Below are 27,595 nucleotides of genomic sequence, written 5' to 3'. Positions count from 1 at the left end.
GCGGGCGGGAAGGGCTGCGAGGGGCCTGGTCACCGAGGCAGGGCCCGGGGCGGCGGGAGAGCGCGTCGCGGTGAGGGGGGAACTGCGGGTCCCTGCGGCGCCGGGTCCTCGGTCTCCTTTCCCCGCTGGGGTCCCTGTTCAGCAGCGGGCTGAGGCGGGAGCAGCTGGGACACGGATCCAGGGAATGTGCAGAGCGGGTCGGTGCCTTCCCGGTTCCCCTCGGGACGGCGCTGGCGGAGCGGGCCCCGGCACTCGGCTCACGCCTCGCGTTTCCTGTCTGTCCTGCAGGAACCCCCTCCTTGCACACTCCGGGTGCAGACAAACCCAATTTCCTACTTTGGCAGCTGCAGGGCAGAATAGAAAAATGAGTATTTTATTTTCGAGGGTGATGTGAAGGGAAAAAAGGGCGAGAAGAGGCAGAATCCTTAAAATGGGGGAACTCAGCAGGCTGCCTGCTGGGCTGTCAGCAGCAGGGCAGGGTTCCACCACCCCCCTTTGCTGCACAGTTTGGTCTCTCACCTGCCCCGCATCTGGAGGTGTGAGAGCTGCAAGGTGTGTCCGTGGAGATGGGGGAACAGGACCCTCAGCAGCTTCCAGGGGGAACTGGACAGCAGAGCTTTCCCCAGGGTCTCTTCAAGAGCTCTGGTCTAGGCTGGTGATTTATTGAGCAAGTTCCAAGCTGGTGAATGTTCCACACAGGGAGCAGGATTTACTCTCAGATGATTTTGAAGTTGTTTTTCTTGCCAATGAATTGTGATCTCATTGGAGGATTCTTGCTCCACGTGAGGATTTGTTTAATAGGACTTGTAGCCTTTGGGCCACCTCATTATAGTGCATTTGAAAGCAATGGGTGTCAAACTGGCTTTGCCTGCCTTAAAAGTACAACTTCCTTGAGCGTGCAGATGAAATAAATGAGTTGGAATGGAAGTGTTAATCTTAGTTTATCAGTTCAGTCTTCTCATCTTACTTAGAAAGTCAAGTTTTCTCTGGGGAGGGACTTGGGACAAGGGCAGGGAGGGAGAGGACAAGGGAGGATGGATTAAAACTGGAGGCAGGGAGATTGAGGTGAGACATGAGGATGAAATTCTTTGCTGTGAGACTGGTGAGACCCTGGCCCAGGTTGCCCAGGGAAGCTGTGGCTGCCCCATCCCTGGCAGTGTTGAAGGGCAGGTTGGATGGGGCTTGGAGCAACCTGGGCTGGTGGGAGGTGTCCCTGCCCATGCAGGGGGGTTGGGGCTGGATGATCTTAAGGTCCCTTCCAACCCAAACCGTTCCATGATTCTATTATATATGAAGTTCTGGACAGGCTTTAAGATGAACCATGTAGATTGGAGAACATATCTCTGGCTAAATCTGCTTTTTTGAGAAGAGTGAGTTGACCTTTTGGCAGAAGTGCCTTCTCTGCTGACAGAGCAGCTGCCCTCTGCTGCTTTGGGGCCACCCTTCTGGAGTCTGGATGTGCAGCAGTGAGGTAATTACAAAGCCATGAAACAGTCCAGGCTGGGAGTGGGTGTGCAAAGTATGTTCTGAGTTGAGGTTTCACCTCTTGTCCCTCCTGGTGTTGAGTTGTAGCCTTGGGTTGTTGTGTCTGGAGCTGCAGAACAGACAAGAGGGACAACACAGAAACACACTGAGGCTGGTGGAGCTGGTTGGAAGACAATCTCTTCGTTTTTCTTGTGTAACAAAGCCCAAATCCTTTTTGGGTAACAGATCCAAACCTTGTCAGTCCCATTTCCACAAGTCTCTTTATCATTTTAAGGTCCCTTCCAACCCAAACCATTCTATGACTGAAGTAACCCACTTTCCAGCAAACTCCTGACAATATCGCTGCCTAAAGCAGAGAGGGGATTAACGTGTCTGTTCTGATTTTACCAGATATATTGAGGACATCATGAATTGGAATAAAGGTGGCCCTGGTACTAAGAGAGGCTTTGGTTTTGGGGGATTTGCTATTACCCCTGGGAAGAAAGAGGAGCCCAAGCTGTCTCAGCAGTCCCACAGCGCGTTCGGAACAGCCGGTTCTTCTGCTGCCTTTGCAAAATCAGCACCTCCTCAGCTGCCTTCTTTCTACAAAATTGGGTCAAAACGAGCAAATTTTGATGAAGAGAATGCGTAAGTGGAGTTATTGCTTGTGTTGATCTCCATTTTGGTGTTTTGAAGTTCCCAAGGTCAGGGAAAGGATGACATTGGTGGGGTTTGGTTATTTAGAACCCGAACGCTGCGTTATGGTGCAACAACCCCTGGAGCTCTGGGGATGGTGTCAGGAAACATGGAGCTGCTCACATGCAGGAACTCCCAGCCCTGCTCTGCAGCAGGCTTTGGGTGTTTGTTGGGACCAGGTATTTTGAGAGAATGGATTAAAAGTGGAAGAGGAGAGCCAGCCCTGCTCTGCAGCAGGCTTTGGGTGTTCGTTGGGACCAGGTATTTCGAGGGAATGGATTAAAAGTGGAAGGGGAGAGATTGAGGTGAGACATGAGGAGGAAATTCTTTGCTGTGAGCCTGGCCCAGGTTGCCCAGGGAAGCTGTGGCTGCCCCATCCCTGGCAGTGTTGAAGGGCAGGTTGGATGGGGCTTGGAGCAACCTGGGCTGGTGAGAGGTGTCCCTGCCCATGCAGGGGGGTTGGAACTAGATGATCCTTAAGGTCCCCTCCAACTCAAAACATTCCATGATTCTACCACCACTTTTAGCTTAAAACATGAATAATGGTCAATAAATACATCTCAACAACTTTTCCTGTGTACACACTGCCTTTTATTATCCATCCCTATGTGGGAAAATTAACTCAGAAACCATGAAAGGCAGCACGAAGCTGTAGACTATGTGCTGACTATTGTTTGTTTCCTCTCAGGTACTTTGAGGATGAAGAGGAAGATTCCAGCAATGTGGAATTGCCCTACATTCCTGCAGAGAATTCCCCCACCCGCCAGCAGCTTCACTCCAAGTCAGCAGACTCTGACAGTGATGATGACCCCCTGGAGGCTTTCATGGCTGAAGTGGAGGCAAGACCCAGCTCCTGACATGTTTATTTCTGTGGCCACACTTTTCTCCACTCAGAAGGAGCAAATGTCACCTCATGGCTGTGGCAGCTGCAGTTCAGAATGTCCCTTAGATTTCTTAGGCAGGGAGGAACTTAGTGAGATTTAACAAGGTTCTTCTTCATCTGAGGTGGAACAACATCATGCATCAGTGCAGGCTGGGGATGACCTGCTGGAGAGCAGCTCTGAGGAACAGGCTCTTCAATCCTGGTGGACAGAATTTAGTAATGAGCCAGCACTGTGAAGGTGACAGAGCCTGGGACAGGCTGCCCAGGGAGGGTGTGGAGTCCCCTTCTCTGGAGATGTTTAAAACCCCCCTGGATGCAGCCCTGAGCAATGTACTCTGGGCAATCCTGCTTTAGCAGGGGGGTTGGACCAAATGATCTCTAGAGGTCCCTTCCAACTCCAATGATTCTGTGATTCTGATGCTTTGTTGATTAGAACTCCAAGGTGAATTAGATGGGGAGTGATCTGATTTACAGTTGCTTAACTACTGAACTGTTTCGAGCACGTCAAGGCAATGCAACAAAGAGCTTTTTGTGTCTCTGAACACAGCATTTTTTACTGCCTGAATTACAATTATTTGCATTTATCATGAGTTGTTCCTTAGCTGCAGTTCTGCTCTTACCTGGAGTCTGTCACAGTGTTTTCAGGAGGAATACCAAGAATAGATTTTTTCAACAACATTGCTGGGAAGTTATAGCTTATAAATTTCAAAGGTAGGAGGAGGAGAATTTATGTAAGATAATAGGATATGGAACAAGAAAAAGTTGAGTCCAGAAAGTGTAGTCTCTGTGGCATGATATATAGGCATTATATAGGAGCAGTTGTCCCTTACATGTTTTATCATCTTGGTTTTTAATGTCATAATTTTCTGACTCATTAGGATCAAGCTGCTCGAGACATGAAAAGACTTGAAGATAAAGACAAAGAAAAGAAGAATGTCAAGTAAGTTCTGTTTGATAATTCCCATGCCTGCCTGTGTCTTTTATGGTGCTGAGAGGAACCCAATGCATTTTCTTGATGATGATTGTTCTGTAGACAATATCATATATACCAAATAAACAGCATTAAGCTGTCCCCCATGGGTAAAGTTCTGTGCAACCAGAATTGAATAATAGGAGGGAAGAATCTTTGGCAGCATCTTGTGGTTTAAGGGAACCACACCATGAGTTATCTCACACCAGAAGCCTTTCTAGGCCACACAAATTGGGGCAGCACATTCTGCTGTCACCACCTCCCAGATCAGCCTTAAAATCCCATTTATGTGAGCAAAAATAACTCAGTACTGGAGATTCTTCCAAACCTGTGCTAGGTTTTAAGACATTTCCTAGGAAGCTGCTACGTGAGGTAGCACATGACAAGTGGGGTACTAAATTTGGAGCTTAGGAATAGTTGACATTTTTGCAGCTTGTCTCTTTTTGACCAAAGAAAAAGGATGATGCTGTTGATTGTTGATAGAAATGTCAGATACGTTGGTAGAACTTGCATTGCATGGGGTTGATCAGATGATACATGGTCCTGAAACAGAACACCGGATCCAAAGCACCACCTGGGGAAGTTCTGAACTGGATTTGCACTTCCTGGCTCATGTTCCTCTTCAGTTCTGGGACTTCTGTAGCATCGAGAGCTTAGACCAGGATGATCTTTGATGTGGCTTCTACCAGGAAGACGGAGTCCTAATCTTTCCATCTCATTAATAGAAGTAAACACAAGGCTTTGCAGGGTCATTCTTGTGGTTGGCACCTAATATGAAAACTCCATGGGTTGGGATTAGGAATGTTTCTGAGCTGTTAGTGTTGTGTCTTCCATGAAATCTGGAGCTCAGCACTAAGCAGATGAAATGATGGAGCTGAGTTTGTGGAACACTTGCAGGGAAGTTTTTTTTTCTCCGCTTGTTTTTCCAGGGGTATTCGAGATGACATTGAAGAGGAAGATGACCAAGTGAGTTCCTATGCAGTCTTTCTATTCTTTCTTTCATTTGTTTGTTGGGTTTTTGGTGTTTTTTCCCCTTCCTTCCCCAAAAATGTAACTACCAGGTACAAACAACTCCAGTATCATGCACAGTATCCGGACAATCCAGCAGGAAGCTGTAGTGGTTGCCCTGCTGCCTCTGCCCTTCTAAGTGTTTAATTAAGAAAGAGCACTAGGAAACAATTTAATCTAAGAAGATTTTTTTTTCAGTTAATTTCAAATTCTTGAACAAGTTTTTTGGTAGGTGAGGGTCTCAGCAAATCTGAAATTAGCTACCATGGAGCACCAGTGAGAGGCTGTTAAACTGTGGAGGTACTTGCAGTGAAAATTAATGTCTGTTAGGGGCAAGAATCAGGCTTTTTGTTCTTTCTTTTCAGAGAAGTTCCAGTTCTGATTGAGGATGATTAGTGTCACTGTAACAGAAACAGTAAGCCAAGAGGAAAGACTTAATTTCAAAATGTGCCTCACTACTAAGTTGTAATTCCTGAGTTACACTAATGCAGAGCATGGAAGGGTTGTTTGGCCTCTGGGCCTTTGCTTCTGATTTGATGAATTGTGCCAAAGTTTGAGCAGAGGTGACTTAAACCTGCAGGGTATTGTGTGCATGTCCATGGAACTGGGTGACAGTTGGCCATGCAAATGAGAAAGCCAGAGGAGTCTGTATATTTTTTTTGTAATTGAATCTTGCTTTAAGTGTCTGATCTTACATGTTTGCCTGAAAGTCAAGTCAGACTGGTGTTTTCTCCAGGAGGGTGTCTTGGTGTGCCAGGATTCTGAAAGGCACCTGCATGTTGGTGAGCTGGAAGGGTGGCACGTTGCAGTGGTGACAGTGACTTCCAACTTGGGCTGGTGTTAAGGGACTCTTCTGAAATAGTTTATTTCCCTTTTGCTTTGGACTCTCTCAGTGAATAATTTCTTAGGGTCTAATTAGGGGAAGTGGAGAAACTCTCTTTGTCTTCATATGTTTCAAGAATTGTAAACCAACGCTTAGTAAACTGTGTTCTTTGTTTAAAAACCTGCAGTGTTTGTACTTCTGTGTGATTCATGGATTCTCCTATTGCTAAAGCATAACCAGTCTTGGTACAAGGAGTTGTTCAGCAGACATGCAAGAGAAGCAATTTGGGTTTTTAAAAGCATTTTGTGATATAACTGACACAGTTGTTTTCTTCTTTTGTGTTTGTCCTTCTTCTGGACATAACTTGGTATTTAGTAGAAGAAACAGTACTAGTGAACTTTTTTCCCCCCCAATGGTGTGAAATCAAGCAATCATCTAGCATGTGCATCATTTCAACAATTACAGTGATATTTTTGCATCCTCTTGTAGGTGATTTTACTGCTCTGTTTTGCTGCAGGAAGCTTATTTTCGCTACATGGCTGAAAACCCCACTGCTGGTGTGGTCCAAGAAGAGGAAGAGGATAACCTGGAGTATGACAGTGATGGGAATCCAATTGCACCCTCCAAAAAAATCATTGACCCTCTTCCACCTATTGACCATTCAGAGGTAGGAGGTTTATTCTATTTGTTTGGTCTGAGGCTTTCTCGAAAGCAGGTGCTGAGAAGTAGATCAAAATAGAGAGGGGATTGTTCCTCTTTACTTGGCTCTCATGAGACCCCACTTGGAGAACTATGTCCAGTTCTGGAGCGCCCCAACAGAAAAAGGACATGGAGCTCCTGGGGAAAGTCCAGAGGAGGCCACAGAGATGATGGGAGGGCTGGAGCAGCTCTGCTCTGCAGACAGGCTGGGAGAGTTGGGGTGTTCAGCCTGGAGAAGAGAAGGCTCCAGGGAGACCTTAGAGCAGCTTCCAGTGCCTGAAGGGGCTCCAGGAAAGCTGGGGAGGGACTTGGGACAAGGGCAGGGAGGGAGAGGACAAGGGGGATGGATGAAAACTGGGAGAGGGAGATTGAGGTGAGACATGAGGAGGGAATTCTTTGGTGTGAGGGTGGGGAGACATTGGAACAAGTTGCCCAGGGAAGCTGTGGCTGCCCCCTCCCTGGCAGTGTTAAAGGGCAGGTTGGATGGGGCTTGGAGCAACCTGGTCTGGTGGGAGGTGTCCCTTCCCCTGCAGGGGAGTGGATCTAGATGATCTTGAAGGTCCCTTCCAACTCAAGCCAGTCTATAATTCTGTGATAGTTCCACTGTGCATCAGTGTTGGCAGGTGACACTTCAGTTCTGTGCCACTGAAGATCCTTCAAATCACTTCATATGAAACTAAAGATTCTTGCAGATGATTGAAGCATTTTATCTCGAAAGGACCTTTTCCCTCCAGAAACTAAGCATACTAAGCATCTTGACTCCTGGACTAACTGCAGTCATTACCCCTGCAGATTGAATATCCACCATTTGAGAAGAACTTCTATGATGAGCACGAGGAGATCACCAGCCTCACTCCACAGCAAGTCGTGGAGTTACGTCACAAGCTCAATCTCCGGGTAAGATGGTCACAAAACTGTCCTTTTGGGAGCTTCCTCACAGGTTTTTGGGCTGCCTTAGTAGTTTTAAAGGAAGATTTTCCCAGGAAATTCCAACTTTTGAACACCTTAGGTGACTTTGATAAAAGGAAGCTTGGTTTTCCTCAGCAGTTCTTGAAAGTCTTCTCTGGACTTGTCATAGTGGGCAGGGTTGTCAGTTGTGTGGTTGCACTTGGAGTAAAGAACTGGGAATTGTAACTGGAATTATATGCAAGAATTAGTTCCTGGCCATTTGTTAGTGTGGTGCCTTTCCAGGAAGGGAATTCTTGGGGGAAGAAGGAGACCAATTATAAAGGGAGGTAGATATTATGTTTATTAGATTATTTTTATTGATAACTTATCTACATTTTTATCCCTGGAAGTCCCATTTACACAATACACCTGGAATTAGCACCTAGTTAAACTGACAACTATTCAAAAAGCCATTTTCGGAGGAGGAGAGACACTTTCCACCCCCATTTTTGTACAGATTGTTCCTTTTTCTTCTCTTACTGTTCATGAACAAAGATATGCTTCTGTTTCTAAGGTCTCTGGTGCTGCTCCTCCAAGGCCTGGCAGCAGTTTTGCTCATTTTGGGTTTGATGAGCAACTTATGCATCAGATCAGGAAATCTGAGTATACCCAACCCACTCCTATACAGTGTCAGGTAAGTGTTGTTATTTCTCTCAGCATCCAATAGGACATGCTAAGGTCCCTAATGCATGTGAGGATGTAGACAATTCTAGTTTCCTCCATGGAGCTCTCAGGGAGGAGTATAATTTGTACTTTTCCAGGAAAACAGCTTTGATATTTTTTACCTATAAGTTTACCCACTTTTTTATTGTTAAATAGCCACTGTAAATATATCCATATTCTTTTCTTCACTTGTCTCTTGGTGAGACAAAGAACATGCAAGTGGCATTTCTTGCTTATAGAAATGAAAGACTTGTTTCTATTTCTTCTAGAATAACAAATAACCACAGCAGTTGCTGAGTCCAAGGACCTTGTTCCTTTAAACAGCTTAGGGTTGAATGTCTCATAACTAGAAGAGGTGTTCAGCAAGGCATTTTTTAAATGTCTTCTGGCAATTAGAATAAATTTCCATTTTAACTGTGAGCTGAACCATTTAATTGGTCATTCCTGGAGAGCTGTGCATGTGAAAGGCTTCTCTTGCATGTGGGGATTGATTGCCATAAGTAATTACGGTTATCATTAATGCGATTCTAACCACTTCAGATGCTATAAGTCTAACAAATGACATTCAAGGGATGTGTGTCAGGACTTTTGTCCATCCTGTTTGTGAAGCCCTGTGGTTGAGGAGTCCCTGTGGCAGCTGAAGAGATGAACTTCAGCACTCAGGGTAGTTACAGGAAGAACAGGCTCAGAGGAAACCTTTTTAGTGTCCTTACAGCTGGACAACGTGCATTCCTGGACATGTCATTACATCCTTGGCATGTTGCATTGTGTCCAGACATTGATTTTATATGGGAACCAACAGTCACAGCATGATAATTGCTTCCAGTCCTTGGAACAAACCAGTTCAGATCTGAACTTGGCCATGAAACTGTGTAAACACCAACGTGTGTTGCTGTGAGTCCCCTTGCTTGCTGAGTTGTCACGGAATATCTAACACAAGAACATGCTCAGGTAGGCATCATATGGGTTCAGAATCTCCTTCTTTTTAGGGTGTTCCAGTTGCCTTGAGTGGCAGAGATATGATTGGGATAGCTAAGACTGGAAGTGGGAAAACAGCAGCCTTCATCTGGCCAATGCTGATTCACATCATGGATCAAAAGGAGCTGGAACCAGGGGATGGTCCCATTGCAGTCATTGTGTGTCCCACCAGAGAGCTTTGCCAACAGGTAGGTCTGCCTTGCAGTGTGCTGAGAAAAGACATTTGGGGCAGAAATGAGCAGCGAAGCCCAGGAAACTATTTGAGATAAATCCCCTCTGTGCCTGAGCAGCCTGTGGTGTGAGCTCATCACTCCTCTGCTGGGGGATCATGACAAACCTGAAATGGGAATTTTGGGCCCAGAGCTCCCATGTTGTTTCAAAGTATTAAGGATGATGTGGCTGCAGTGCAAATGGTGGCTGGATGACTGAATAAGTTTCTCATAAGCGTGGAAGGGACTTTGGACAAGGGCGGGGAGGGATGGGACAAGGGGGAATGGATTAAAACTGGAAGAGGGAGATTTAAGTGTGACATGAGGAGGAAATTCTTTGCTGTAAGGGTGGGGAGACCCTGGAACAGGTTGCCCAGGGAAGCTGTGGCTGCCCCATCCCTGGAAGGGATGAAGGGCAGGTTGGATGGGGCTTGGAGCAACCTAGTCTGGTGGGAGGTGTCACTGCCCATGCAGGGGGGTTGGAATTGGGTGATCCCAGGTCCATTCCAACCCAAACCATTCCATGATTCCATGATATGATAGGAAACGATCTATAAGTATGTAAGTGTTCAGCCCTGAGGATTCCTGAATAATTTCACTGTTATTACCTGAAAAGTGGATTTCAGGAGCTGGGCTACATTTCCAAGGTAGATCCATTTTCTTTAGACCTGTCTGACATGACCTGTGATGTGCATTGCTCACAATTCCCAGATCCATTCTGAGTGCAAGCGCTTCGGGAAGGCGTACAACCTGCGCTCTGTGGCTGTGTATGGAGGAGGCAGCATGTGGGAACAAGCCAAAGCCCTCCAGGAGGGGGCAGAGATAGTTGTCTGCACACCAGTAAGTACCTGAATGCTCACAGTAACATCTTCTGTTGCTTAACTGAAGCTGAGGCAGATTTTAATCCCATTGGTGATGCAGAGTGTGTCCTGGTCGCTGAACTGGAGGTTCTTCATATCAGGTGCTGAGAGGAAATGTGCTGGATTTATTTGTGTGCCAGGAGGAACTGAGAGAGATTAGCTCTGATTTCCAATAGAAGACAAAGTAACAAGCAAGATTTGCTTGAGTCAGTCTCAGTTGTGTGCAATGCCAGCTTCTGATTGCTGAGCCTTGAATTTGTGAGGAAAATTCCCAGGATGTCATGAACTTCAGTGTCATCCTCCTGTGAATCAGTGTGGAGCCTGTGGCAGCAATTCCAGAGGGTTGAAATAATGGATCAGAGTGAGTGTTGGTGCTGAACCCAGTGACTGGAATGAGCAGCATTGTCTACTGGCTTTGCTTCTTGCAAAAACTGGGCAACCAATGGCTGGAGGGAGTTTCTGGGTGGCTATTTATAGTGTGCTAGGTATATTTAGGCTATTAGGCTAATATTAGGTTATTGTTTAGGTATATTTAGGCTATTTGTAGGGTGCTCGGCAAAAAAACAAAGCATGAAAAACTCCTGTGCCCCCTAACATAGGGGTTTAAATGTTCAGTTCACTGTTACAGTTTAATTGTAATGAAGATGAGGTGATCCTAGGATCTCAGCACTGTTAACAAATCTAGTTCTGAAATTCAGCTTGTTAAGTACAGACTTTCAGGAATCTCTTTCTGTGACTTGAATAATGACACTTCTAGAGTGAAGCCCTGAAATACTTTCTGTTCTAGGTCTGTGGTAGATAAGGATTAAAAAAAGTGCTTTAAGATGATATTTATTAACATTTTTAAGTATGCTTTTAAAACTTGGTTGTGTTTGTTTGGTTTTTTAATAGGGTCGTTTAATTGATCATGTGAAAAAGAAAGCTACAAACCTTCAAAGAGTCACTTACCTTGTGTTTGATGAAGCTGACAGAATGTTTGATATGGGTTTTGGTATGTAATGAACAAAGGTCACTGTTTTGGAAAGCTGTGCTGTCCCTTTCCCAGCTTAGTAGGATTCTTTATAACCCCTGTAGCTTGATATACTTGATAATACATTAAGGAAATACATTATAGACAGAATTTATGTTTTAAGGTCTTAATAACTGTTGCTATAAAGAGATCAGTGAAGTCCTGTTGTTGAAGTCCAAGCCCCCTGATTTTTATCTTAAAGTTTCTGAGTAACTTTTGGACAAGTCACTTCTGTGCTCTGGTTCTGTGTGTACAAACCAGTGGTGTAGAAAAGAACTTCCTGCTTTATTGGAAGAGGTTTGGACATTGATATCTGAATGATTTCTCAATACGGGCTCAAGAATCTTTGGACATAGCAAAGATTTGACTAGTATGATACCATAGATGGAAGTAGACACTTATCAGATGTGCAGGGTATGCACAGACTCCACTAGGATCTTTGTTTATGGAATTTTTTGCTGAAGGACCTTCCAGAAGTTTCCTTGTACAGCAAAGGAACTTCCACTGTGCAGCAAAGAGCACCTGGAAGTCCCAGCATAACATTTAGTACTGAGGGAGGGACATTCATCCATTCTGTTTGTTAAATAAAGCACTGAAGTTGCATTTTCAGTTTTTCTGCTAAATAATAATCAATCATAAAAGAGTGTACAGTGTTGTTGAGAACATTTTCTCTTTCCTTTCCAGAATATCAGGTTAGATCAGTTGCCAGCCATGTACGTCCTGACAGACAGAGTAAGTCCAAGCATCTTTCAAACTAAACTGAGCATCAAAGGAGGCTGAGGTGGGCAACCAGTTAAGAACTGGGAAGAGAGGCTGGATTTCCTGGTGCAGCCACACAGTGAGACCTCTGCAGGAGTGTTCATTCTCAGTGGGGGCAGTTGGGAGGGAGCACTTGAGTGTGGTTCAGCACCCCTTCTTGTTCATCAGTCTGTGATCCCTCCACAGACTTTTCTCAGGGATCAGCTGATTAGTTGAATTGACATTAATACGCTGTGAGATCCCGCCTCCTAAGCTGCCAGGAAAGAACATTCCCAGCAGTGCCACTTACCATCCATACCTTGTTCACTGACATCTGGTACAGTTGTGCAGGTCCTTGTGCACCAGATCTGTGCAATGTTTAATGAAAAGGTGTTTTTTCAAGGAGCTGAGCAGCTGTTTTCCTTCCAGCCCTCCTGTTCAGCGCCACCTTCCGCAAGAAGATCGAGAAACTGGCTCGAGATATTCTGATCGACCCCATTCGAGTTGTGCAGGGAGACATTGGAGAGGTAAATCCACCTGGTTTCTGAGGCAGTTGGAGAAGTGAACCATCCTGTTTCTGTTGCTTGAAATTTAGGTCCAACTGAGTAGTCATCAACTGTGTCCTGGGCTGCACCAAAAGCATCATGGCCAGTTGGGTCACAGAGGGGATTGTCCCACTTTACTCAGGTCTCATGAGACCTCACCTAGAGAACTGTGTCCAGTTCTGAGGACAACAGAAAAAGGACATGGAGCTCCTGGGGAAAGTCCAGAGGAGGCTACGGAGATGATCCAAGGGCTGGAGCATCTTTGGAGCCAGGCTTGGAAGAGTTGGGGTGTTCAGCCTGGAGAAGAGAAGGCTCCAGGGAGACCTTAGAGCAGCTTCCAGTGCCTGAAGGGGCTCCAGGAAAGCTGGGGAGGGACTTGGGACAAGGGCAGGGAGTGAGAGGACAAAGGGGATGGATGAAAACTGGGAGAGGGAGATTGAGGTGAGACATGAGGAGGAAATTCTTCCCTGTGAGGGTGGTGAGAGCCTGGCCCAGGTTGCCCAGGGAAGCTGTGGCTGCCCCATCCCTGGCAGTGTTGAAGGGCAGGTTGGATGGGGCTTGGAGCAGCCTGGGCTGGTGGGAGGTGTCCCTGCCCATGCAGGGGGGTTGGAACTGGGTGATCTTTAAGGTCCTTTCCAACCCAAACCATTCCATGATTCTGCAATTTATATTTAAGAGTAAGTAATTTGAGCCTAACAATAAATAGCAAGGTTTATGTTTGATTTTTAATTTTATTGAGCTTTCTTTCTGCCAGCAGAAATTCTTGTAGTAACAGGAGGGTTCATAAAGGATTGAAATCACTTTAACGCAATGATTTATTTTTTTAATTAGGCCAGATCAGTGGGTATATCCTTTTGTCTCAAAACTATAAATAAATTACAGCTTTTGCAATGGAGGGTTTGAAACTTAGACTGTAAAGTCTTTCAGCTGGTCTGTGTGGGAATGTTCATTCTATCCCTGCTTGGCAGTAGCAGCTGAACTATTAAACTAAAGATTTGATGATAAGTTGATGGAGTGGACAGATGTGTACTTGCTGTGAAGAAACTTTGCTTCTAATAGATGAAACTCTTGAGAAATTTCACAAGATGCCCTCAGAACATTCTTTTAACCACTTCTCTGCATTTTTTATTTTTTTCAATCAAGAATGGCAGGTATCCCTTTATAACCAAAAAAATGAATGGCTACCTGAAGCCTCTTCTTTCTGGAAAGATATTTTTTCCTAAACACTGCTTAAGAAAAGAAGCACCTTTCTTAGTTCAATCCCAGAGTTTCTGTTCTTTAAATTATTACACTGGTATCATAGATCATGGAATGGTTTGAGTTGGAAGTGACCTTAAAGATCATCTAGTTCCAACCCCCTGCATGGGCAGGGACACCTCCCACCAGCCCAGGTTGCTCCAAGCCCCATCCAACCTGCCCTTCAACACTGCCAGGGATGGGGCAGCCTGTCAAAATCTGCACTTTGCCTCTCTCAGGTTTATCAAGGAATAGCTCATTTCATCTCTGCACTGTGAGGATAAACTGGTCACCAGTTAAGACAAGGGCAGAGCTGAAACCTCTTCCAGAGGAGAATTTTGATCCTCTGCTTCCTCACTAGTTACTTCACCCCTAGTTTAAACTCCTCCTTTTATTCTGCCAGCTCTGCTTGTTGGCCATGCTGCCCTTCCTGCCCCACCTTAGTGCTTGTTTGATTTCTCTCCTCAGGCAAATGAGGATGTTACTCAAATTGTGGAGATTTTCCCCTCTGGCCCCAGCAAGTGGAACTGGTTGACTCGGCGCCTCGTGGAGTTCACCTCTTCTGGGAGTGTTCTCCTCTTTGTCACCAAGAAGGCAAATGCAGAAGAGCTGGCCAATAACCTCAAGCAGGAGGATCACAACCTGGGGCTGCTTCATGGGGACATGGACCAGAGTGAGAGGAATAAAGTCATTTCGGAATTTAAGAAAAAGGGGATCCCAATCCTGGTGGCTACTGATGTGGCAGGTATGTGATGTGCTAAGGAGCTCCTGCAAGTTGTGGCTGGCAGCAGAAAGCTGCAAGGTTGGCATCTGCACCTGCTGGGCACTGTGATCATACAATCATAGAATGCTGGGGTTGGAAGGCACCTCTTCAGATGATGGAGACCAACCCCCCTGCCAGAGCAGGAACACCTAGTGCAGGTCACACAGGAACACATCCAGACAGGTCTTGAAAGTCTCCAGAGAAGGAGACTCTGCAGACTCTCTGGGAAGCCTGTCCCAGGGCTCTGCCACCTTCACAGTAAAGAAATTTTTGCTCATTTTGAGGTGGAACTTCCTGTGTTCCAGTTTGCATCCATTGCCCCTTGTCCTACCACAGGGCAGAACTGAAAAGTGGTCCTGGCTCCCTCTTCTTGACACCCACCCTGCAGAGGGTGTTCCAGGTGCTTTTTCAGAAATACACAGTGGTAGCAAGGGGGGTGATGTTTAAATTACAATCTGACAGATGTTTTGTAGCATGCAGACAGGATCTGAGCTGATTCTTAAGGAAGTGCTGTTAATCAGCTGACACATCGTTTCAGTGAAGAGGAAATGGACACACTTGAAGGCTCTAGAACAGCTTTTGTACCCAGATGTTTCACTGAACAAAGGATGAATTTCAGTGTCCTTTAATAAAGCCCTCTCTCTTCCTTGGATTAACAATCATTGAAAGAGATCTCTAAGGGGCTCCTGCAAGTTGTGGCTGGCAGCAGAAAGCTGCAAGGTTGGCATCTGCACCTGCTGGGCACTGTGATCATACAATCATAGAATGCTGGGGTTGGAAGGCACCTCTTCAGATGATGGAGACCAACCCCCCTGCCAGAGCAGGAACACCTAGTGCAGGTCACACAGGAACACATCCAGACAGGTCTTGAAAGTCTCCAGAGAAGGAGACTCTGCAGACTCTCTGGGAAGCCTGTCCCAGGGCTCTGCCACCTTCACAGTAAAGAAATTTTTGCTCATTTTGAGGTGGAACTTCCTGTGTTCCAGTTTGCATCCATTGCCCCTTGTCCTACCACAGGGCAGAACTGAAAAGTGGTCCTGGCTCCCTCTTCTTGACACCCACCCTGCAGAGGGTGTTCCAGGTGCTTTTTCAGAAATACACAGTGGTAGCAAGGGGGGTGATGTTTAAATTACAATCTGACAGATGTTTTGTAGCATGCAGACAGGATCTGAGCTGATTCTTAAGGAAGTGCTGTTAATCAGCTGACACATCGTTTCAGTGAAGAGGAAATGGACACACTTGAAGGCTCTAGAACAGCTTTTGTACCCAGATGTTTCACTGAACAAAGGATGAATTTCAGTGTCCTTTAATAAAGCCCTCTCTCTTCCTTGGATTAACAATCATTGAAAGAGATCTCTTCCATCTCCAGTCCTGTGAACTTGGGGATTTGTGTAGTTTTGGCTACTCTTGGAGAAGACATTTCTACACTTTTATTTAACAAAGAGTTTGGCCTGTGAAGGGAACCTGGGGTGTGTTCCTGTGGCAACTTCTTCCATATGCTGGAGCAGAGTGAAGTGATAGGCTGGTATGAATGGGATGGCTTGGAATTCATTCAGGATAATCACACTCAGCTCTGTATTGTTCTTCACAGCTCGTGGGTTGGATATTCCTTCCATTAAGACTGTGATTAATTACGACGTGGCTCGGGACATCGACACGCACACCCACCGGATCGGTCGGACAGGCAGAGCTGGGGAGAAGGGAGTTGCCTACACTTTGCTGACCCCCAAAGACAGCAACTTTGCTGGTGATCTTGTCAGAAATCTGGAAGGTGCTAATCAACACGTTTCCAAAGAGCTGCTGGATCTAGCAATGCAGGTATGAATGAGCAAAGTCCTCGTGTAGGTTAGGGGAAGGTTTCCTTCCATGATTCGCACAACATCAGGAGCTCAGAGATTGGTTTCTGGCTCCATCATGTGTTCCCAGTGACCTTTTGGCCACCTGTGGTGGTTTTAAGTTGGCTTTCTAGTGTTTTTAATGGCCTGTGAAGGAATCCATGAGGAGGTCTGGTTGGTCTGTCCTTGTTGCAGGGAGTTTTGCTGACAGAAACTCCTTTCTCCTTGGCCACGCAATGGGCTAAATCACTAAAACCCAAGTATGAGCAAGTGCACAACTCCCAGGTGAATGGCTTTAGAGATTGCATTTACTCCTGGATTTATTGGAATGCAAACCCCCAAAAACTTTAACATGGATGAAAGTTCAAGGCAAAAAAAACCCAACAAACAGGTCTTTTGTAAAAAAGCATCTGTCACAAAAAGCTGCAGCCCCACGTGACAGAATCTACAGTTCAGTTTCAAAGCACTGCAGTGTTTTTCTTTTGAAATGCTCAAAATCCTTCTTTCCTGAGCCTTGTTACATGTCTTTTTGAAGCTTTTTTATTCCCTGTGTTCAGAAGCATTTGTCCTTTTCCTGCACAGAACCCCTGGTTCCGGAAATCCCGTTTCAAAGGAGGAAAAGGCAAGAAGTTGAATATTGGTGGTGGTGGTTTAGGGTACCGTGAGCGTCCTGGTCTGGGGTCAGAAAACTCTGTAAGTAGAGATGCTGAAGAAATTGTTTACAGATTTTTGAAACTTTATTATTGACTCCTTTTTGTTTAAAAAAAAAAAGTCTTAGTCCTGGAGTGTATCCTCTGCTTCCCAAGGTTTTCATAGCTCAGAATATCTAAGAGTTGATCTCAAAAAATATCTCAAGTGAAACTGTCCTGTGCTGTTATCCTGTTAGCAAGAGCTGCCTTCTTTAGGGCTAGAAGGTTTTGAGATTCTTCCTGAAATAGACTGTCGGTGCAAAATAAATGCTAAAAAAGTTCCTTGAAAAGCCATTTCTGGGCTGATTCTTGGCAGCAAAAAAATCTTGCAGCACTGGGATCACTTACTAAGGCCCATGGTATGAAAACAGCTCATTGCCAGTGTGTGGGGACAGTTTAACTGCAGAGATGTTGAAAAAGCAGCATGTTCAGCCTCTTGAAGCCTTGTTTGCTTTGTCTTGGCTGTGAACTCTGCAAAAATCTCCACTTGATTGCCCTTAGTATTGATTGTTCTGGAAGGAGCTGGGAAATGTGGTTGCCCTGTTGATGAGTGAGTCACTAAGACTTGCTGAATCTTTACTTCTCTGTCATCCTTAAGGTGATGGGACAAACTCTTGTGCTGCTCCATGCTCTCCAGGAGTTTGTCATAAGCAGATGGAATTCCTGAGAGCAGGCTTGGAGTAGAATCAGCAAATGGTTGAACTGGAAGTGTCTTGGCTGGATAAATCTCTCCAGTTGTCCTTTGTCTTTTTGCTCAGGACCGTGGCAACAACAACAATGTGATGAGTAACTACGAGGCTTACAAGCCATCCAGTGGGGCCATGGGAGACAGACTCACAGCAATGAAAGCAGCTTTTCAGGTTGGTTTGATCACTGGGAGTACAAGTTCTAACTCCAGAGCAAAGGACATAACAGCAAAAATTCACTGCTGATAGATCAAGACAACTGTTTTGTTCTTCTCCCCTGAAAATACAGAAACCTTGTTGGTTTGAGGGAAGTTGAGTTTGGTAGTTGGGGCCATGTCTTCTCCACTTGGAGCACAAGCTCACCTTTGCAGTGGAAGAATCAGTATGCAGGCTGGATAGGACATAGTTCCACAAACTGAATTTGCCAAACTTAATTTTGTTTTCTGCTGCTTCTTTGTTCTCTTTCCTGTCTGGATTCTGCTCCTTGGCTGGATCCTGTGGAGGTTGCTGAGCAGCAGTCGTGTCATTGCAATCAAAACAAACGGGACAGAGAAACCCCTTCTCTTCAGTGTAAAAATTAACCCCACAGTATAGGACTGCCCTTGTTGCTGTGCTCTGGTAGCAGGTGTCTGTTCCTAATTCTGTGCTCTTAAGCACATCAGAAATAATGGAATGGTTTGGGTTGGAAGGGACCTTAATGCTCATCTAGATCCAACCCCCTGCTTGGGCAGGGACACCTCCCACCAGCCCAGGTTGCTCCAAGCCCCATCCAGCCTGCCCTTGAACACCTCCAGGGCTGGGGCAATGTAATCACTCCAAGACTGACTTTTTAGAGCAACTCCTTTTCCTGGGAGCTCCCCAGAATTCCAGACAGGTTTGTGTGTTCTATATTGGGAGCCACAGTGCGGAGCCAAACATTGTCTTTTTTTTCCTGTCTCTCTCTTTTCTGGCAGTCCCAGTATAAAAGCCACTTTGTTGCTGCAAGCTTAAATAACCAAAAGACTGGGAGCTCTGCTGCTGGTGCCAGTGGCTGGACCAGCGCCGGGAGCTTGAACTCAGTGCCCACCAGTTCAGCCCAGCAAAACGTGACCGGTCCGGACGGCCCCGCCGCGCCCAAGGGTGTCCCGGGATTCACCAGCTCGGGGAGCTTGAGTAGCGTTCCCACCTTTCCCAGTGCCGGGGTCCAGGGCTTCAACAGCACAAATGCCAGCAGCAACAGTCGGGAAGGTGTTGGTGGCGGCGGTGGCAGCGGCGGCGGTGGCAGCAGCGGTGGTGGTGGTGTCAGGGAGCGCTACCCCGACAACCGGACCGGTCGCCACAACGAGCCCCCGCGTGGTCGCTACAACGAGTTGCAGCAACGCCACGGGGAAGGAGGTGGTCGTCACAGTGACGCCCACCGGCACGGGGAGGGCAGGCACGGCGACAGCCACCGCCAGGGCGACAACCATCGCCAGGGCGACAACCACCGCCAGGGTGACAACCGGCACTTCACCGAGGGGGGCGGTGGCAGCCGCAACAACGGCGACAGCAGGAACAGCAGCGATGGGAGGAGCAACAACAACGAGAGCAGGAACGGGGAGAACAGGAAGGATCCCACCAGCCGAGACAACAAGACAGATGGGTTTGCTGTCCCAGAGCCCCCAAAACGTAAGAAGAGCCGGTGGGACAGTTAAAAGCTGGTGTTTTCACAGCCTGGGATCTCTGCAGGTAGTGTTGGCTTTTTCCAGAGGATTTCTTGGGGGGGGGGGTTTGGTCACTGGTTGTTGAGCAGATGGAGAAGGAGAAGGAAACCATGCAAAGTGCCGGTGCAGCTGTGGACAGAGTCACTCTAGTGATGTGCACACACCATGCTTAGGCAAAGAGAAATCATTTTGATAAAGCTCCCTGGGTTCTGCTTTGAAACATTCAGTGCTCAAGTGACTCTCTTGCTGGATTTCAACAGATCTTCTTGACCAGAAAGAAGCTGTTTCATGTCCTTAGCACATGAAGAAACTGCTGTCCCTAGAAGTCTAAAGTAGTCATTTCTTAACCAGCATTCACACTGAAAGAGAACAGCCCATCTAGAGATGCTCAGGACCCACCTGTTCAACATTAACCTTTCAGCAGTTTGTTCAGTATGACAAGTTCTTCCCCACTCTCTTCTTTTTACATATTCTCTTATCCCCAAAGAATTTGGCCTCCAGGTTGCCCCTTACATCTCACCCCACCAGCTGAGAATGTACCAAGTTTGTGTTGCTGAAGGTGGGATGGAGCAAATTGATTTTCCTTTCTGTTTTTTGAGGGTTTTTTTTAATTTTTAACTTTATGATGCTGTCCAAGGGATCCTTCTCCAGCCCAGCTCACCACAAATTCCCATGTAGTGTAGGATGGACTCCCTGGCTTCTCTGTGGTCAGTACCTCAATCCCAAACCCATTGCCCAGGTATTTTTTTCCTGTCAAAAACCTTCTTTCCTAATAACCTTCATTTTGGTGGAACCCTGCAGAGCAAACTTGTCTCTCTGCTGTGCCTATAGACCCTCTGTTGTGAGAGGGCTGAGTGCTTTCTTCAAATTAACACAAAAAAGGGAAATAAATATCAAGATGCCACAAAAGTCAGAGGCTGGTGCCCCTTGGGAAGTGTTGCTACATGCAGTGGCTTCACTCAGAAGTTCAGGGACCTGCTGCTCAGAAGCCTTTTAGGGAGAACCTGGGAAAAAAAGTGATTGATGAAGTGGAACAGCTCAAATATCACCCCATATTGGACACATGTAGTTAAAACTGTAAAATCTTGCTTGACCATTTTTAACTCGTCGTGTGTTATGATCTCTTTTATTTTTTTTAACTTCTTTGGTTTTGGTTTGGGTTTTTTTGGGCCATAAAGGTAAGGAAGGAATCTTCTGTTGGAACATGTCAGCACCCACCTCTGTCTTGTTTCTACTGAAAGAAGTATCAGAACTTGTCAGGTTTTTGTGACATTGTGATGTTTTCTTCATCAGCTGTGCATTTACTTTCTGCTTGCTCTAGTAAATGTTTTATTACTGGGACAAAAATACCTGGCACAGGCTTTTTATTCTCCTTCCTTTGGATCATCTGGCATTTTGGGTGGAGTTTGGACTCCAATCCCTTTCACCACCAGTTAGGGATGTAGTTGAGAAAAGTCTCCCTGTGTTTTTTTTCTCAGTATCTTTCACCTCAAACTGTTTTACAGTCGCTGTTTTAGCTTCAAAGCCTCCTGGGGAAGAGATTTTTCTCTCTTTGACAGGTGGGAAGGATCCAGCCCAGGACATTGTGCTTATCCCAGCCTTTCATGGAGACATTTGGTAGAGCTGGAAAGGGAACTCAGCAACAGTCTTATGACCTGACTTGCATGGGTACTGGTTCCAGTTAAGATAGCAACTTGATTATTCAGGACTCCTCCCTAACTAGCTCTAATCCATCAGGATTTTTTTTAAGAAGAGCTTCCCCTTGAATTCTCTGATTAGGTCCAGGCAGGAGCCTCATTGCTCTGCTTTGAGCTCTACATATTTAGGATTAAAGCAAGGATTTTCCAGGGCAGATATGGCAGGGGGGTTAGGAGGGACTCTTGAGTTCCCCTTTCCTTGTCACACTTGTTTGATCATTCTGCACCATGAAAAGATTTGAGGTTTCCAAACCTCCCCCACCAAGAAATAGCTCCATAATCTGAAGCTGCCACCTGCTCCCTCCCTTCCCAGATCTCAGCTCCCTGCCACTGGGATCTGGCTCTGCCTGTGGCTCATCCTTGGGTTTCTCCCCTTCTTTTTAACACATCCCTCTGCTGTTTGATGAGATGATTGAAATTCCTCACCCCCCTCTCAGCTCCCAGGAGCCTCCTGAGACTGGAGTGAGTAAATACTGATCACTGACAGGGAGCTGGAAATGTCAGTTCCCAGGCTGGTGTTAGGTACACAGGAGGGTCTGTTCCAGCTGGGCAGAACAAGGTGGCAGTGTGAGCAGAATGCCAGCTACCCTGCCAGAGAATCTCTCTTCTTGCTGTGCTTCTCTCTTCCAAAGACACCAAAGCACAGCTCACAGCTGAGCAAATCCACTGCAGGAGGCTCAGGTTTGTTTGGCCAGTGCAGTCCTTGGATTCTGCTCCTGCCTGGGGGCCTGTGGATCTGTCTCCCCCTCTGCCTCTTGTCCCAGACCTGACACCCCCCAGCTGTGTCCCTTCCACATCATGCAGCTCTTGGGTGGGAGGCTGTGGATGGGCCTGATTCTGCACCATTTTTTGGAGCATTTCAAGAAGATGAATCCTGCAGCCCCTCCCTGGCTGGTTGTCCCTCCAGTGCTTCCTCATCCTTGTGACTCCCTTTGTATCTTAGCTGGAGAGATCTGGGCATGCACAGAAGTTGTTGCATGTTTCTTGTCACTGTCTTTTATCATGGAATTCCTGCCTGGAAGGACTCTGACTCATCAGAGCAGCCAGAAACAAAAATTCTCCATTAACTGGGATATGAATCCCCACTCCCAGTGATGCTGGAATTCTCCCCTCCCCTGTGGTCTGGCTGAACTCTCTGGGCTGGGCCCTGCCAGCTCCTCAGGAATGTCCTTTCCCATTGGAATGATGAGCTTTCCCAGGCTGTGCAGGTGTAGCAGGGTGGGCAGGGAAGGTGGGGGCTGCAGTGAGGACAGGCCTGGCTGAGACCCAGCCCCTCACACCCACCCTCCAGCACCTCCAGCTGTGTGTTCCACCACGGAGCCCACCATGGAGTTCAAGGATAAAACAACCCATCCAGCCTGTCTCTTTATTCACTTCCCAGGCTGCAGGAAGACCCCAGGGCTGAGGCTCTTCCCTGCTGTGCTCTGTGTTCCCAGACAACTGTGCTGTACAGCCAGGGGGGACCCAGGAACTCACTGCCCCTTCCCAGGCCACAGAGCCTGTGCCCTGCCCTCCCCGAGCCTGTCGGATCCCAGGGATTCATGCTCCCTGTTTGTGGCTGCCTGCTGGGCTTCCCAGTACCTGAGAGCTGCACCAGGATCCAGTAAGGGCAGGGTGAGCTGCAGAACAGCTCTGTGGGCACTTCCCCCTGCCAGCCCTGAGCTGGAGAGCACAGGAGTTGGTGGGAACTGGACTGGACTGCAGGACTGTGGGCTCATTACATCAGCTTTATACAGGCTGGAGCTGAAGTCACCTCCCAGGCTGTCAAGGTAAGACTGAGCCTGGAGGGTTGTTTCCTGGTGATGATTGAAGGCTTTGCATGCACAGACATCAATCACTTGAGTGTGGAAGGGAATGAGGATTGGGATTTGCTGCTCCTGTTTACACCAGGTGGGAAGGAGCAGCCGAGAGCTCATGGTCCCTTTTTGGGTCCATGGGGACCCGTCTTGTTCCAGCTGCCATCCCCTCCCCCAGCTCTCCATGCAGGTGTAAAAGGAGCCCAGAGCATGAGGATCAGCATCTTCCCAGGCACAGCTGGATGTCCAGGTGGGAGAGACCCTTCACAGCATTGTCTCCAGCTCCTTCCTCAGTCTGGGGTGATACCGATTCAGGTCCGTTAAGTCCCCTGTGTTCTCCCCACAGCCCTTCTGGCTCAGCCCCTGGGTGGGACAGGGCAAAAAGGGAGTGGAGGCAAAGGAACTGGGGATGTAGCCTGGCAAGCTGGCCTGGGCCAGGAGCACCAGCCCCAGGTGCTGGGTGCCCCCTGCCCCTCTCCCTGCCAGGCTGGTGCTGAAGGTGGTGGTGGCATGAGAGGTCACCACCCCAGAGCAGCAGCTCCCACCCCCGCTGGTGGCACGAGCCTTCTGCTTGAAATCCAGGGCCAGGCTCCTCCGAAAATGGGCTTTCTTGATCTCTGCCTGCACCTGAGGGAGAGGTGGGAGAGGGGGCTGCTGGTACCCAGAGCCAGCAGAACAGGCAGCCCTTCAGAGAGTCATGGAATGGGTTGGGAGGGACCTTAAAGGTCATCCAGTCCCAACCCCCTGCATGGACAGGGACACCCCCCACCAGACCAGGCTGCTCCAAGCCCCATCCAACCTGCCCTTCAACACTGCCAGGGATGGGGCAGCCACAGCTTCCCTGGGCAACCTGTTCCAGGCTCTCGCCACCCTCACAGGGAAGAATTTCCTCCTCATGTCTCACCTAAATCTCCCCTCTTCCAGTTTTAAGCCATCCTCCCTTGTCCTCTCTACTACAAGCCCTCATCTAAAGGTTTCCCTCTGGTTTCTCCACCTTGTGCTTTCATTTCCCCTCCAACCCCTGCTGAGAGGGGTGGATCCCAATTTTCCCTCCCATTATCCCAGCCTGGGGGGCTGTGATTTAACTTCCCTGACTCCAAAGAGGCTGGAACAGGGAGCTCAGCTGCTCACACTTCTAACTTACCTCCCCGTTGCAAAAGCAGTAGATAAAAGCCACAAAGAAACCCTGCCAAAAGAGACAGGTGGATTTTGAGTCCTGTGCACATTCCTTCCCCCTCCCTGGACCCCACACTTGGCACTGGGAGCAGAGGCAGCAGCCCTGTGCCCACCCACCTGAGAGGAGTTAAAGAGCATCTCATAATGCATCTGGATCTGCCACAGGACCCCGGAGACCTCAGTGTAGGGCATGGCCATGAACACCACGTAATGCACCCCAAAAAGTGGCATCAGCACCAGCGTGGACTTCAGCAGCTTCCTGAGGGGAGAAATGCTCTGAGCCCTTAGGCAGCCCCATGCAGGGCCTGGGGAGGGTCCTGCTGGGCAGGACAGCACTTCAGCTCCTGCTGCAGCTGCTCCACGTGTAGCTGTTGCCCCAGTGCCCAGTTTGGAGGAGGGAGCAGGCAGAGCTTCTGCTCCTGAGCTGCTGCTTCAACCACATCGAGCTGCCAGAGCTCCTGCCACCCTCCTGCCCCCCTCCTGCCTTCCAGGAGAAGCCACCTCAGCTCAAGAGGCAGAAGATGAGCCAGACCAGGGTGAGGACACATGGTGCTGCTGCCAGCACTTGCCTGTACTGCTGCCTGGGGTCCAGCTTCCCTGTGTGGGTCTCCCAGAGCTTGGAGGCCAGAACCCGGACGATGTTGAGGAAGAGAAAGAAGTTCACCTGGATCCAAAAAAACCCAAACGTGTAGGCCTGGCCACTTCAGGACAGGTGGGGGTGATGTGTGTGGTTTGTTGGGTATTTTTTTTTTTCTCCTCCTGGCTGGATGGTCTGGCTCTGTGATCTTATTGAGGTCTTTTCCACCCGTAACCATCCTGTGGTTCTGTGCTAGACCCACTGTGGTTTTTTTTTCTCCTCCTGGGTGGATTGTTTGGCTCTGTGATCTCATTGAGGTCTTTTCCACCCATGACCATCCTGTGGTTCTGTGACAGACTCACTGTGGTTTTGTTGCCCACAGTGACCTGGTCCTGCCCCAGCAGCTCCCTGGGACAAGGGCAGGCAGAGCTGTGGGGCTGATACTGTGGTTAGTGCCACTGTGGTTTTGTTGCCCACAGTGACCTGGTACTGCCCCAGCAGCTCCCTGGGATGAGGGCAGGCAGAGCTGGGTGAGCTGCAGGCAGAGCTGTGGGGCTGACACTGTGGTCAGTGGAGGGAGGGACCAGTGTCCCTGGATCCAGCAGCTCTGGGTCTCTATCCAACCTCTTTCCCCGAAAGGAACTGGGAGATTCAGCCCCAGGTTTCTTACCACAATGGCAGCCAAGATGGGGACCTGATAAATCCACTTCATGTTCCCTGCACTGAGGTCCCAGCACCTGAAGAAACCAGTAAAGAACCACCTTGGGGAAGCCTGAAATCACTGGTAAGGCAAATTGCTGGCTGAGGGTTCCCTGTGCCCCCTGCCACCCTCCCTGTCCTCTCACCCTTCCCTGCCCCAGGTGAGAAGTTTGTGCAAATCCTGACCCAACACCCCCCGTGATGCTGCAAAACAGCTTTAAATCAGCATTGACTTCCCTGGGAGCCCCCCTGGCCACCCAGAGCTCCTGCTCTACCTCCTGTGGCTTCTCTCATTTTAAAATGCTTTAGAACCTGCCCTGTGGCATTTGTCTTTGCACCAACTCTTGATCCATTTATGGTGTAAACCTGCATCCATCTCCTCCCCCCTGCCCCCAGGTGCAGAACACGACCACTATTGGTCTAGATTCCTAATGATTTCATCAACAAGCTTCTTGTTCTGGTTGGAAATATTTTGTTTTCAAAAATCCTGGTGCCCATGGATTTTTGGGTGTTTTTTGCAACCAGACCTTCCCTCCCCAAAGGTCTGTCAGAGAAGGTGGAGCTACGTACTGTGTATCTGCCAGGGAGGCCCTGACACTGGCCCAGACAGACACAAACACAGCTGGGAGACCTGGAAGGGCAGGAACCAGCGTGAGAAGCATGGATGAAGCATCACATTTGCAGACCAAGCCAGTTCCCAGCAGCTGATCTGCATCCCACTGCCCTCTGTTCCCACAGCTGGTTCCCAGCAGCTGCAGCAGTGGGTTGGGGTCCATGCTTACCCCAGCCAATGATGATGAGGACCCACAGGTAGCTCTTGTTGGAGAGGAAGGCCATGAAGATCAGGCTATGCAGGTAGAGGCCTTCCACCAGGATCCAGTAGTGGTTGGTGGCCAGAAAATAGAGGAAGAGAGTCACCACCACCTTGCAGCCAACCTGTGGGGGTGTAGCCAGACAGGTGCCCATATCAGCCTGTTCCCTGAAAGCAAAACCTGGTGGCTTTTGCCCCCTGGCCAGCAAGCCCCAGGCTGTTCCCCATGCATGGCCCATGTTCCTCCTCTTGCAGGGAGCAAGTCCCCTGGGACATCCCAGCCTCAGCCATGAGCAAGTGCTTGAGGTCTTTCCCATGGAAGAGGCATTTCCCATGTCAGGGCACTGAGCTCAGGCTTCTGTGGCACCAGGATGGGGATAAGTGGCCCCTCCCCACCCATGTCCCCCCTGAGCAGCTCAGCCCTGACCTGGGAGGGTCCCAAGCTCATCCCCTTGCACCAGGGCTCCTAAACTCCCCGTTTCCCTGATCCTGCCTCTGGTCTCCTGCTGCCACTTGCCAGGTGGCTCCGTTGTCCTGGCGTGGTTCCCATCTCTGCCTTGAACTCGTCCTCCCTCATCTTCTCAGCCTCACTGCCCAGAGTGCCCGAGTAGAGCACCATGTCCTTCAGGAAGATGCTCAGGGCCCGGCAGATGAAGGAGGTGAAGAGGTGGACATGGATGTAGTTGCGGGTGCAGTGAAGGCGCCTGCAGAGGAGGGAGCGACACCAGCCCCGTCCCAGTTTCCCAGACCCCGTTTCCCAGTCCCAGCTGCCCAGCAAGCTCATCACACCTGGGCTCAGACAACGGGGGGGACCCTGAGAAGGTGAGCTCCCAGGTGTCAGCCCTGCCATGGGGCACAGACCTGGGGTATGTTGGGGTGCCAGGCCCTTCAAGTGCTTGGGGGAGTGGGGTGAGGAGCTGGTCACACTGGGGTGTTCTTGGGAAATGGTTTGATGTTCGTGCTCAGGTTTGGGGGATTCCCTAAGGGGGTGCTGCCCCTTTGAGGGGGTTGAGTATGGGTGATGGGCAGAGGGTGCCCACCACACAGGGCTGGGGCTCCAGCTGCTCCTTACTTGAAGTAGGAGAGGATGCAGACGGCGACGACGAGGGAGGCCAGGGAGATGGAGTAGCCCACGGTGTACATCAGGTGCAGGCGGTCAAACACCTCCTGGGAGACAAGGAGGCTCCACCACCCCTCCCCAGCCCAGGCAGCCCCAGCCTCCAGGCTGGCAGCCCCCTGAGAGCCCCCTGCTCCCAGCCATTCCCTGTGCACCCAGTTCCCATCCCAACCCCTTCTCCCAGCACAAAGGTCACCTTCTCGCGGCTGCGGCTCTCGGAGGAGAAGAGCAGGGCACATTCAGTGTAATTGGCCCAGGTCTTGTTGATGCTGAGAGCCATGGCCCAGGTCCCATAGACACTGCAGTACCTGTAGGCATGACCTGGGGGCAGGGATGGG

The 27,595-nt window shown here is 48.6% G+C and overlaps 2 protein-coding genes across 2 annotated transcripts in view; one reads left to right on the top strand and one right to left on the bottom strand.

Annotated features, from left to right (window-relative positions):
* The first annotated feature begins 1,891 nt into the window (after window positions 1-1,891).
* DDX42 (DEAD (Asp-Glu-Ala-Asp) box helicase 42) lies at window positions 1,892-19,375 on the top strand. Its single transcript, XM_010008029.1, has 17 exons — window positions 1,892-2,112; window positions 2,849-2,999; window positions 3,922-3,983; window positions 4,943-4,979; window positions 6,362-6,511; window positions 7,336-7,440; window positions 8,006-8,125; window positions 9,144-9,320; window positions 10,053-10,181; window positions 11,093-11,192; window positions 11,895-11,942; window positions 12,378-12,475; window positions 14,198-14,474; window positions 16,084-16,310; window positions 16,910-17,020; window positions 17,775-17,876; window positions 18,656-19,375. The coding sequence occupies exons 1-17, from the start codon at window positions 1,892-1,894 to the stop codon at window positions 19,373-19,375; spliced, it is 2,835 nt and encodes a 944-aa protein (XP_010006331.1).
* A 3,766-nt stretch (window positions 19,376-23,141) lies between these two features.
* The window catches only part of LOC104398099 (parathyroid hormone/parathyroid hormone-related peptide receptor-like), a 7,215-nt gene continuing 2,761 nt past the window's right edge, over window positions 23,142-27,595 (bottom strand). Inside the window, exons 4-13 of the mRNA XM_010008147.1 lie at window positions 27,454-27,578; window positions 27,213-27,307; window positions 26,658-26,844; window positions 26,112-26,265; window positions 25,900-25,960; window positions 25,301-25,367; window positions 24,623-24,717; window positions 24,171-24,312; window positions 24,022-24,063; window positions 23,142-23,504 (exon numbers count right to left, since the gene is read on the bottom strand). Of these exons, the coding sequence (XP_010006449.1) occupies window positions 23,142-23,504; window positions 24,022-24,063; window positions 24,171-24,312; window positions 24,623-24,717; window positions 25,301-25,367; window positions 25,900-25,960; window positions 26,112-26,265; window positions 26,658-26,844; window positions 27,213-27,307; window positions 27,454-27,578 (1,331 nt within the window). The remainder of the gene's footprint in view (window positions 23,505-24,021; window positions 24,064-24,170; window positions 24,313-24,622; window positions 24,718-25,300; window positions 25,368-25,899; window positions 25,961-26,111; window positions 26,266-26,657; window positions 26,845-27,212; window positions 27,308-27,453; window positions 27,579-27,595) is intronic.

Source organism: Chaetura pelagica, unplaced genomic scaffold (genome assembly GCF_000747805.2).
Source record: "Chaetura pelagica isolate M959 unplaced genomic scaffold, ChaPel_1.0 scaffold520, whole genome shotgun sequence".
NCBI lineage: Eukaryota > Metazoa > Chordata > Aves > Apodiformes > Apodidae > Chaetura > Chaetura pelagica.
This window is presented reverse-complemented; position numbering and strand designations above follow the sequence as displayed.

Excerpts from the sequence above, each read along its gene's own strand:
- DDX42 (XM_010008029.1), top strand. The coding sequence starts at position 1,892 with ATGAATTGGAATAAAGGTGGCCCTGGTACTAAGAGAGGCTTTGGTTTT. Across the intron at positions 9,321-10,052 it reads CCAGAGAGCTTTGCCAACAG|ATCCATTCTGAGTGCAAGCG; the intron begins GTAGGTCTGCCT and ends CACAATTCCCAG. Across the intron at positions 16,311-16,909 it reads TGCTGGATCTAGCAATGCAG|AACCCCTGGTTCCGGAAATC; the intron begins GTATGAATGAGC and ends TTTCCTGCACAG.